The sequence below is a fragment of the Vipera berus genome (assembly GCF_964194415.1).
Source record: "Vipera berus genome assembly, chromosome: 2".
NCBI classification, from domain to species: domain Eukaryota; kingdom Metazoa; phylum Chordata; class Lepidosauria; order Squamata; family Viperidae; genus Vipera; species Vipera berus.
In genome coordinates this window covers 230,500,978-230,513,727 of record NC_138203.1, presented here as the reverse complement: position 1 = coordinate 230,513,727, position 12,750 = coordinate 230,500,978, and the positions used below count along the sequence as shown (strand labels likewise).

The following is a 12,750-nucleotide window of genomic DNA, read 5'->3' as shown; positions in this document are numbered from 1 at the left end:
ACAATGTTCAATTTGCTCCCCAAATTCATGGAAACCTAACCCCAACCTTAAGTCAATTTCCCCCCAATGGGATTTTTCCATGTATTTTATTAGGAAACAGAGATAAAGCAGGTTCAGAAAGTCATCATTCCCCTAAGCATTCCACTGAGGTACAAATCCACTGGCGATGTCCATTTTGCATTCCAAATTCATGGAGATCTAACCCTAACCCTAAATGGCTCTTCCCCCAATGGGATTTTCCCATGTATTTTATCAGTAAAAGTAGAAAAGGCAGACTTGAGAGATCATCGCCCTCCTAAGCATTCCTCCAAGCTATGAATCCATTGGCAATGTCCATTTTGCTCCTTGAATTCACGGAGACCTAATCCTAATACTAAGTGGTTTTTCCCCCAATGGGATTTTCCCGTATATTTCATCAAGAATCAAAAATAAGGCAGGCTCGAAAGATCATCACCCTCCTCAGCATACCGATGCACTACGAACCCAATGGCAATGTCCATTTTGCTCTCTGAATTCATGGAGAGCTAATCCTAGGGTTTTTCCCCCCTCCAATGGGATTTTCCCATGTATTTTACCAGGAAACATAGATAAGGCAGGCTCATAAGGTCATCACCCTCCTAAACATTCCTCTGACCTATGAATCCATTGGCAATGTCCATTTTGCTCCATGAATTCCTGAAGAACTAATCCTAACCCTAAGTAGAATTTCCTCCCAATGGGATTTTCCCATATACAGTGTTTTACTAGGAAATGTACATAAGGCAATATTCAAAAGTCAGTGCCTTCCTACATTTCTTTAAAACTGCCATATTTACTAACTTCTCTGAAGCAAACTCTTTGCTGAACTTTGTACTAGGTAAGGAAGACATTCCTTTCATTTGTCTTGACATCTCCCACTGTTTACTTTGGTTGAGTGTCTCTAGTTTTTACTGCTTTTATGAAATAAGAGAAAAACTACTTAATTTTTTTCCATGCTATGCACAGTTTGACGTACTCCTGTTGTATTTCCTTATTCTAACTTAAAAATGCCAGATGCTGATTTTTCACAAGGGCTGCACCATCACCAAACCATCAAATGTTTGTTTCAGCCTGGCTGACATAGGGATGATATGGCTTGTTCATACTTAGTATGTTGTGTGAAACTAGCCAGTGTGGTTACTTTATGATTCAGTATGTCAGGTGAACCTAGAAAATTGGATTCAGTAAATAATGATTTGGCTAAGCAAAGCCATTGGTAATTTCAGAAGCATTTGGAGATCGGCAGCTGCAATCACCTTGGTGCTTTACTTCATAGTGGAGAATTCAGTGCCCCGAGCATATTGTGTTGCATCTGAATGTTCATACCCAACCTAATATTGGTTCTACTAACAGCTTCTTTCCAATTAGACATAAACTAAGACTTTATTGATTTTTAGAGCTCCTCTCCCTGCAAACAAACATGCAGCTATTTAAGCATCTGCAGAATTTTAGCTTAAATCTTATCGCAAGCTGTGCCAGCTACCAGTGCAAGAATGGACAAATGATGCCTCCTGCAGAGAACCCGATTCCTCGTCCCCACGTCTCTATATGCGGACTCTACTAGGAATGGCCTCCAGGGGTCAGTATTCAAACGGAAGGCGCTTTGACAGGAACCGTACTTGCGCTGAGGATAACAACAGCGCCGGCTGCCAGATTGATTCTTCCTGTACAAAAAAATTCCTTAAAGAGGCCGGAGCTTGCAATCCATCTGTGCTGCCTCCCTATGCATTATGGGAATCGTAGTCTTCCAAGGCTCCAGCTGGGCTCGACTGCAAGGCGCCAAGACTACAAGTCCTATAATGCCGCGGGGTAATCGGTTGGCCGTTCCTTTTGAATGATTTCACTGCGGTTTACATTCCCAGGGAGTTTCGCAGCCGCAGTAAGAGACGGGGGCAGGAATCATGGTGTAAGCGCCGGGCGATCGAGGAGCCGAGGAGCCTTCCCGGTTAATGGCAGGCCGAGCAAGTGGCGCTGGAGAGGAGAGAACCATGGTGGCCGGGGGACTGGCGGGGTTCTGAAGGTGCTGAAGGGGCGGAGGGTGCTGCGCGGTCCATCCTTCTGCTTGCTTTCCCTGCCGCATTTCCTTCCTTTTGCCGGTCTGGAAACCCCCCTCTGACCGCCTCTGCCTGCTGCAAAGATGTCTCTAGCCATGGAAGAAGAAGAATACGCCAAGCTGGTGATGGAGTCGGAGCCCGAGTGGCTGCGCGCCGAGATCAAGCGGCTCTTCCAAGAGCTGGGCGAAACCACCCGGGAGAAGATCCAGGCTGCGGAGTACGGGCTGGTCGTGTTGGAGGAGAAGCAGCAGCTCAAGCAGCAATACGAGGAGCTGGAGCTGGAGTACGAGACCATCCGCACCGAGATGGAGCAGCTGAAGGAGGTGAGGGCGCCCCTCGGGCAGGGACTGCGCCGGCGGCTGGGCTGTCTGCGGAGCGCGGGGGCGGCAGAAGCGGCTCCTTCTGCAAGAGGGACGGCAGGCATGAAGGCCGATTGCCCGCTGATGGGGAGCGGAGCGGAGCGGGGCGGGGTGGGGTGGGGGAGGCAGGGAGAAATTGGCCAGCCAAGCTTGGGCGATCAGACTTTGGTTTCACGCACGGATTTCTTGCAGTTGACCCTTTGCAGGGGAAGCCGTGAAGAGGGGGACTGGACAGATGAGTTGAGCGTGTGGATAGAGGGGTGGATACACAGGGAGGTTTGCAAACCCTAACCCTGCTTAGTATGTCCCGTAGATAGCCCTCACCGGAAAGCAGCCGCTGGCTTCGTTGTCCTTTGGTATATCCGGCAGACCCCAGGCATATCCCCCCCCAGCAGTGTCACAGGAGCCACTAGGAGCTGGATTCTTGATCCTCCTCCAGCTCCTTTGCTCTGGCGTCATGCCGTGTAGTCCCCTTAAAGGGGCAGCTGAGCCTCCCCTTAATGTCCCCTTCCCGTGACTTCTGCTGGATCTCCTTGCAGAACTGGGAAATGGGCTGCTAAAGGATCCTTGAAGCTTGAGCTTCAGTGACCATCTTGCCCACCAGCAAAGGTCCTTCCTTCTCTCCCTTCCCTCGCTGTAGAGTCCTCAGGCCTGTTGGCATTTCCGTTGCTATTTAAGGAACACAAAACCCTACAGGATTCCTTTCTCAATCTGGCTCTCTGAAATTGCCAGAGGTTTTATGCATTCTGATTGTTTTGATGTTTGACATGTTCTTCAGTGGACAATTTTGGAAACATACCGGTAGATTTTCTGGCCTGTATTTTCTGCCTCAAATGCACGCAAAAATTTTTTCCTCAATTTTGGAACAATTTGAGGGTTCATTTGAGAAATGTTCTCTGTTCAGAGTTGATTTCTTGGATAGTGAAAGAACAAAACTCATTGAACTGAAAATTACTTACCTTTTAGAAATTCTAATATCTTGATGGTTCAAACCTTGACTTTAATACTTACAGTTAGAATATTTAGCATTGTGCAAGGTTATTTCCAAATTATTAGATTTTTGTTAAAACCTTAAAGGTTTAAATTCACATTTTTGCATGTGCAAAAATATCCTTTTGTTTCACTATTTGTTGAATGGTAAAAATCCTTTTTCAGTCTTCCTGAATTCTTCTAATTTTCATAACCCTTCAGAAATGATACTTACATTTCTTGTTCTTTGATTAGGTAATTTTCTATATATTTGATTTAATTCTGGATTTTCTATTCTAGAGCATCAATTTTTACTTTGGAGGCCTGGCATGTTTGAGGGGTCCTTGGTGCTCTCTGAGCTTGCTTGTTTTCTTGCAGACGTTTCAGTACACAAAATAGGTAACATCATCAGTGCTAGTTTTTCCCCCACACCAGTATAAACTAAATGGGGAAAAAAGAATAAAAAATTAGTATAGTTAAATGAAGGAAAAGAATAAAAATTCCTTTGTGTTGTTTCTGCCTTGTCCAGACTCCAGGTAGGTAGGAGAAGGAAAACAGCTGTAGCAGAAGGTAGTGAGTAGTAACCTAGCAGGTTGCATAAAATGCTGGCTCCTTCCTTTGTATATCAGTTGTGGTGAATTAAGGATTAGAAATGAGAGCTTTGCTATGGGTTGAAAAATGGTAATTATGACAAATGCTTAGAGGGAACATTGGAGGGAGGTGAAGAGTAATAGTACCTCTATTGTTGCAGAGAAACTAATAATTTGCCAGCAACTGGGGCATTAGCATAGGCCCAACTTAAAAGGGAATAGTAAAAGTATTTAATGTAATTATATAACAAAAGCCTCTGTGCTGGCACAGTTTAATAATTATTTCTTTTTTTAGAATATATTTAATATTACTCACTTTTAAACAGTTTTTAAACAGGGCACCATTAACTAAAGCAAAGGTTTTTTTTCTAGCCCTTATTAAATGTATGTGTGCATTGGTATATCCAGAAATAGTGTTTTGAAGTCATGGGAAAAATTCCTGGAGGGCATATGGTTGCCAGTACAGTATCACTAATGCTTTCTCTTCTTTCCCCACATGTCTCCGCCATGTTTTAACATTAACATCTGCACTGTCAGCAGAAGTACAAATGTGTGCCCTTTCTGAGACATAGAGAAGGAGGTAGGATTATCACCATCAGTGGAGAGGGTGAAGATTTAATATCCCTCCCAGAACTTGTGGCCCCTTCCTGTAACATCTGTCACAATTGAAATATGTTATTGGGGAAAAAAACCAGTGTAAGCAGACATGCAGTAGTAAGATTTGAGCTGGGTGTGAGGGAGCATGTCTGCCCAGGAGGTAAACCGGAGAGACCTTCCTCAGAGAACGAACTCTGATAGATTCTTAAATGCTTGGTGAGGGGCCTCAAGATATAATTGCTGATAATTTCTTTGAGGCTGTAATATCCTGATGGCTCAGGGAATTAATAAATGTTGCTGCTGCTATTGCTGAAGGCACCCATCTCCATTTATGAAAGGGCCCTTGGTTTCCTGAGCTGCTCTAAGCAAGGAAGCCAAAGTGTAAACTGCTAAAGTGCAAGTCATGCAAATCTCATTACTCGTATGACTGAGCATAGGTCACAGGGTCCAGCTGATCAAATCATTTATCACAGCCACAAGACTAGAGAATAGCAAGAAAACACCCACTATATATACAAGTAGTAAATGTAAATGTGAAACAAATAGCAAAGAATAAAAATAATATACAAGAGAAAGAGTGCCATAATAACATAAACTACAAGTAAATAGATAAGATGTTTAAGTCTTACCTATTAGTAAGGTGACTAGACCAAATAAAGACACCAAACTAGGCAATCTGAGAGGATTAATTGGGTTCTTATCAAACAAGAGGAGCAATAAATGGAAGTTATGCTCTTTGCCTCTTCAGGGTGGGGAAGGTAAAGGTTATTCAAGAATAAATTCTTACAAAGGGAGTAACAAAGGAACACATGACTTTGAAAGAGGGCAACTCCACTACCTGGTTTTCTCAGTGATCTCCCTAGCTGGGTTTCTAGATGTTTGTCCATTGAAAGTGTTGGGTTTAGGAAGGAATGTCTTATTAATTGGATCTAGACAATAGTTAGTTAATAAAACTTTAGATGCCCATTGCCTTAAAGAAGGTGACGGTTCAGCCTACTTTGAATAGTCCTTTCTTAGACCCTGAGATTCTGGACAATTACTTTCCAATGTTAAATGTTTTTTCCTCAAATTAGGTATTAGAGAGGATGATCCAGTTACAAGCAAGTTTGGAAGAAATCAGTTACCTAGATTCATTTTACTGTGATGTCATGCCTGAATATAGCATAGAATCAGCTTTACTTGCCCCCACTGAGATCTCAGGTGTTTTAGATTTTCTGGGATTTATCATCAAGCATTGACACTACTGATCATAGCATCTTGCTAGAATAGTTTATTAAGTTGAGTATTGGAAGCTCAATAAAATTGCTTCATTCATACCTGCAAGACTGATATCAGTATATTGACACTGTCCGATACTTTCCGGAAAGTAATGATTGACTGAAGACCAAGAAATTGAAATGAACTACCTAAAAGTTGGTGCAATATTTGGATGAATGTTTCTCAAGGCTGAGATTTAGGAAACTGGCTTATGTTGGATAAGGAGCACTTCCTCTGAAATAACAGCTGCGTACAGTAGTTTGGGATTCTAATTAGTTACCAGAAGCATCGGTTATTCCGGTAGCAAGAAGCTTTGGCTAGTTGACAAGTAGGATTTCAACTGAATGGATCCACTTCCTAATAATCTCTTGGCTACATTCTTTATATGGGGTTACCTTCAAGACTACAGAAGCTGCAACCACTGTAGTATAAGAGTCAGCTTTTTGATCTTTAAGTAAGGTAACTAAAAAGAACCATGTAACACGGTTTGCTTGTGAGCTGCCAGAACCAGTTTAAGGTATTTAGTTTATAGAGCCCTAAGCAGCTTAGAATACATTCTTTGCTTAAAATGGTGTTTCTCTCAATGCCATCTACCTGTTCTTTAAGATCAGCTGGGAAGATTCAACTCATAGGCAAAGCATCTTAGTGGCAACTTCCCAGTTACAAAATTCTCTTGTAAAGTGTGCTTGGCTGATCCCCTTGCTTGCTTCTTGAAGACAACAGTTGTGAAGGGTATGGTTGTTCACCAGCAATTTGTATAATAGTAGGGTCAACTTGTATTTTAGATTGCCGGTTATTTTGCTTTTCTATTCTTTTTTAAAATAAACATTTTAAATCTTGTGTGTAATGTGCATATGTATTGCTGTTTTTTTGTTTGTTTGTGAGGTGATTTAAGATAGCTTTTATTGTGTTGTCCTCTTATAAATCTCTAGGTGGGGTAAAGCCTGAATAAAATCTGCACTTTTTTTCTCAGTTTGTATAACTAACAAAATTCTGTTTGTGTAGAATTTTAACTTGATATTCATTGAAAGATTGGATAAAGGCAAGGCTATGGAAAATTATAGTTCTGGTACGTTTATGAAGTTGTGGAGTCTTAGCCTAATCTTTAACAGATGTATGTTGAGCAATCAGCAGAAAAAATTAGATTTATGATGTGGTAGCTCTTTTTAAAAAAAACAGACTTTGTTTTGTAAGCTTGTTGGGAACATTTTCAGTCCTCTGTGCATGTTTAGTTAGAAGTAGTTCATCTGATTTTATTTATATAGTGTATGATTATACAGTAATGTAAAAGACATCTTGAAATCATGTGAGCTGTGCCTTGTAGCTTTGTTATATTTTCAGTTTGTACTAGAAGAATGTGAGCATTATAAGCTGATATTCTACAACTGGAATTGTAGTGTGTAAAAATGTTTTATTTACAGTACTATTGTTTGAGTTGTCTTGGAATTGGTGTTTAGATTCTTCATCACATGGCATGTACTGTTACATAAAAGAGCAGAGAATAATTCAGTAGTCTCATGAAGTTATAGAGTAAGAGTTGAGCCCTCTTATGTACAATAATGAATTGAATTGAAAATGGGTACCTATGGAATTGGATATTTTTGTGGGATCTGTCCACATTGAAATTTAAATTGGAACAGGACTGTAGAATAACAAATTTGTGTCTTCAGCAGACATAGCTAATCTTGAAGAAGTGACGATTTCAACTTATTTTAACAAGTTGAAATGAGGGAATTAAAACAAATTCTTCAAACTTGGTCATAACTGACAACTTTTTCTTGATAGCTCAGAACATTACAATGAAAAACAGACAACAACAGTTCCAATTTGTTTTATCCTTATCCTATTCTATAATATAGTTTGGATGTATGGACTTCTATATGAAGTAATCTAAGTAAATTTTCCAAGTTGTTCATCAGATGATTTTAGCCAGAAATTTAAGGAATTAAGTATTGCATGTTAAATGTTGCATATGCATGTTGAACATTAATGCACCCAATAAGATATACATAAACACAAATGAACATGTCATGTTATAAATATTTTTTTTTATTAAAAAGTTTTAACATACAATTTTTCCTTTAAAAATCCCCCCTCCCCCTCCCTTCTCCCTCCCCCCCTACCTCTCCCCCCTCCCCCCCTCCCCCCCCCCCCGACTTCCCAGAGCTAAATACAAGGTATATAAAAAAAACAATCATAAACAACCATATACTAACATCCATAAACTCTAAAATCCATCACTCTCTAGCTTATATAGGATAATATATATATATTAAATATATATAGAAAAACAAAAATAGAAAAAGAAGAAAAGAAAGAAGACTTATTCAAATGTTATAAATATTATACTGGTTAAAAACTATAGCAAAATTTATGTCAAGGTTTTATGCTCTCCACAGGATTATATTTATATTCCCCTATTATAAATACAGACAAAAATAACCATAGATTGGCATGACTCATCCAGTCGGGGTCTTTTAATTGGGCGAGATGAACCCTAACTGGCATGCTAACGTTAGCCTATCCAAAATGTGTGATAGCCTGGACTAAGAGAGACTGACTGGCCCAGTGTGAGCTTCCATGCTGAAGCTGGACTCCACGCTCCTGGGTTTCTACTCTTAATCCAACACCTCGCTATGGCAGTGGCTATGATCAATTTTAGATGTGATAATAGATATGCTTAGCATTGTACATCCACAAGAAAAGTGATACTTGTTTCAAATGAACCAGACATGTGGACCAAAGTGGTTAATAGAAGCTTATGCTTCCCACCTTGGTCATTCTGGTTTTTACTGGAAGAAGAAAAAAAAGGGAAGCACAAGAGTATTTTAAAAGAATTACAAAGTTTAATTCTACATGTTAGCAGAATTAATTAACAAAGAATAAAAAAGTGCTATTGGAAAACATATACAATTATCCTTTAAAGCATAGAATATAGCCTTGTCGTTATATTTAATAAAATTCAAGCGGAATTAAAATTTGAAACCGAAGGCAATCAGAGATTGGAGTGAGTTTGGAAAAAAGTGACATGTCAAAATTAGCCCCTAGCCCGACCAGAGCATCTCTGGATGTAAGCATTGACCACAAGAACTTATAACCCAGTGAAATACTGTAGGTGCAATGTATCTCCATAAGTAACTCCATAAATAAAAAAGACAGAGAAGAAAATGCATAAAAAGGGGGACTGTGGCTGCTAACATAGACAGTAGATATTAAGTTGGACTGAGAACCATATTCCAAGCAGCCTCACAGAATTGCAATTTGACTTGCAACATGGTCACCAGAAGATTGGGTGCATATAGTTTAAAAAGAGGCCAAAGTTGAGAGAAGCAACTAAATCGGGCCACCAAGGCCACAGACTTTTGCTGCATAAATTTCATAGTTCCCGACTGACATAGTCAAAGGCCACATTACCTGGCTAGATACACATTTGAAACTTACCCCAAGTTGAAGAGGAATGTCATCATTCTCTCTCCCTGAAAGTGATTACTGTATTCCCATATCAAAGGTGCTCCAGTGCAGGAGTAAAGCAAACGATGTGGCTTGCTACTGACCTTCCTGTTCCAGCTCTCTTAATGACTGATGTACTGAAGCATTATGCTATTTTCTTAAATAGGTTTTTCCTTGTTTCAGTCAGTGAAAGGTTGCTTTCAACGGAATTAATTAGAAAGAAGTATAGGAAGCCAGCTATTATATGCTACTACATCTCAGCAGTTCTGTTTAGAGCAGGCTTCCTCAGCTGGTTGCCCATGGCTGGGGAGAGTTGGAATTGAAGTCCAGTCTGACTGGAGAGCATGAAGTGGTGGGAGGCTGGATTCACAAAGGAGAGCAGCGTCTTGATTTTGTAAGCATGCTGTATTGCTCTAGCCTAGGCAAGCAGGTTAAAAGCAAAACAATAGTTCTTATCAATTTTTCTACTGGTATATTTGTAATCTTTGGATTAGTAGGTTTTAAAATTAGCAACACTTATGGCTCTGTCTTGGTTTTCCTTCTGCTTTCTCTTTGCATTAATTTTGGGATTATTTTCTCAGTTAGTAGTGGAAGCTGAATCTGTGAAACACAATTCTTTTCAATGGCTTATTAGGCAACCTTGAGAAAATGTGTAATTTATTTCCTCTAATAACAATATAGCTGTAGCTTGCATGGTTATCAGATTTGTCTTCTTTAACACTGTTGTTCCTTGTCAGTGTTCTTAGCTGAAGCAGACAGACAAATATTCCATGTGCGCTTTACATTTATGCTGGTATAACAGTGACTAAAACAATGATAATTGAATGACATCCAGCTCTGCCAATGTGCCCTCAGCAGGAAATGGGCATTTGATATATCTTGCTGAATGTGCAACAATAACAACACAACAATCAAATTATTCTAGTATAAATATCTCAGCCACTAGTAGAACCATGTGTAGATCTCCTGTCACTGCAGTTATGGTGCCCTAATATCCTTGTGTCTTTTTTCCCTTTCTATCCTTTGGACAGCCTCATTTTCTTTGCAGACTCTGGTTTGTGAGAACATATTTGGTGCCGAATACAATGAATGAAAATCGGAGGATTTAGATAATTACTTTTGTAGAGAACTTCTAAAGATGATTCTTCTGAAGGTATCTGAGAGTTGGTTGGCATTTTATAGTTCGCTGCAATTCCAGGAAGTTTTAGTCTTTTCATTAGAAAAAAAAATTAAAGGATCCCTCCCATGTGTGCAAAGTGCCCTGTGTCTTACGTAGTACAGTATGCCATTTTCTTCCCTGTAAGGGTTCAAAGGTCCGTTGGAGATCATCTAGTTCAATTCCTTGCCCAAGTAGGAATCTACTATAGCATTCCTGTTGTGGAATTTCTCTTGTTGGAGGAGGCTGACAAGCTTAGAGTCCTTGGTGGGCAGGAAGCAATGAGGACTTGACCTCCTCCAAAATCCCTAAAAGCCTTTATCTGGCTTTTCCCAAGAGAATGCAGTCAGTCTGGTGAGATTCTTGTAAATAGGTTAGCAGCAATAAAGAAGTAACTCTGTACATCCTAGGGTGCCATTCTGGTTCTTTTTGCCTGACAATTCCTGAGAGATGGCAATTCAGGCTGTGTTTAAACATCTTTAGCAAATAAGAGTTCCAAGGAAATCTGTGTTATTGTTGAATAGCTCTTACTATTCAGAAGTGTATTTTGATGTCTACCAAAAATACTTCCTTGTAATTTAAACTGATTGAAACAACTCTAATGATTTAAACCCATCTTCTTAATTATAGAGTCTTTAAGATACTAGGAGACAACTATTAAGTTTTCCTGCGGTATTTTTTTCTCCAGGCTGAACACATTATGAATCTTTAATGTTTGTCCTGAATTTTTCCTTTTAGGTCTTTTATTATCTTAATTGCTTTCTTTGGGGTCTATTGTAGTCTATCCATGTCTGTCCTTTCACATTTTAGGAAGGACCATGAAGCATCACTCAATATTTGAGGTTGTATCTGATTTAGATAGCTTCAAAGCTGTCTTCCATAGTTTTGAGAATCCTTTGCCTTATCCTAATCAGTCATTCATGAAAATGAAAAATTTGGAATGCATAGAATGTGTTTTAGCACGGACTTGGAAATGATAAGTTTGTGTCTATGGACAAATGTGTGATCTCTTAAAAGCTAGCTGATTTATTATCAACTTCTGTGCCATGCCTTGTGTTTGGATAGGTTGTGAAATGTTATGTCTACTGAAGATCTGTAACAAAATCTTTCAGTACATGCCTGTCACAGAATAGCAGTTTTGTATCTTGGTTTCTGATAATGAAGTGACAGATGTGTTTCCTGAAAGGATAAAATAATTCTTTTGTAACATTTACTATACTTTTCTGTTCTGCACTGGGGATAGGGCTCTTTCTGAAATTTTATGTAGCAAATTTTCTGCAACACTGATGGCATTATATTCTTTATATATTTTGGTCAGCATCTCCTTTTGCACCTGACCCCTGACTCTGCTTTTGATGCAGTTGATAGAATTGTGCTCAGAAGAAAGCAGAAAGGCTGTTTTATAAATATGACTGGAAAAGAAGCATTCTTACTACCGTGTTTACAAGTACCGTGTTACTACCCGAAAATAAGACCGGGTCTTTTTTTTTTTTTTGCTTCCAAAAGAGGCACCAGGTCTTATTTTTTTGGGGGGGGATGCCTTACCTCCAGCACCAACAGGACCACCCAGCAGGTCCGCTTCTTCGGGGCCAAAGGAGCAGCTTCATTCTGCAGCTGCATTCTGGCGTGCAATTTTGCAGTCAGGCCTTTCTGGAAGGCCTATGCAGTTAAGTACTGAGCTATGGATTCTGTGACTGAGAAATGCAGGCCTGGCTGTAGAAGACACCACAAAAGAAGTAGGCCAACGAGGAGAAGCCTGGCTGCAAGGTAAGTGGGTGTGGGGTGCTTGATTTTTAAGTGTATGCCTCGCCCCAAAATTAGGGCTTATTTTTGGAGTAGGGCTTATATTAGACTCCCCCCCCCAAAAAAAAAATCAAGCTAGGGCTTATTTTCAGGGTAGGCCTTACTTTTGGGAAAACACGGTATTATTGATTTCTTTCCTTGGGGTCTGTTTTCGTCTATCCATATCTGTCCTTCCACATTTTAGGAAGGACCATGAAGCATGACTCAATATTTGAGGTGCTATCTGATTTAGATAGCTTCTTTATTGTTGCTGACCTATTTACAAGAATTTTACCAGACTGATTGCATGATTGCTGCAGTACTCTTGTCTCTAGAGTATTGTATCTGGTATTCTTTCTCTTCTCCCTTGCTTCCCCCCAAGTAGCTGTCATCTTTAATTCTGTCATCCTAGAAGCCAATGGACTTACAAAAAATATTGATTGGGCTATTAGACTTGTTTTTTTTTCTTTTTAATCTATCCAAGTACCTAAAAAATCTCCCAGATACTGTATTTGAAA

The 12,750-nt window shown here is 39.8% G+C and overlaps 1 protein-coding gene across 2 annotated transcripts in view; it reads left to right on the top strand.

The window, feature by feature from the left end:
* The first annotated feature begins 1,843 nt into the window (after nucleotides 1–1,843).
* The window catches only part of BICD2 (BICD cargo adaptor 2), a 108,296-nt gene continuing 97,389 nt past the window's right edge, over nucleotides 1,844–12,750 (top strand). For both annotated transcript variants that reach the window (XM_081320473.1, XM_081320472.1), the window contains exon 1: nucleotides 1,844–2,395. In XM_081320473.1, the coding sequence (XP_081176599.1) occupies nucleotides 2,156–2,395 (240 nt within the window). In that variant the 5' untranslated portion in view covers nucleotides 1,844–2,155. The remainder of the gene's footprint in view (nucleotides 2,396–12,750) is intronic.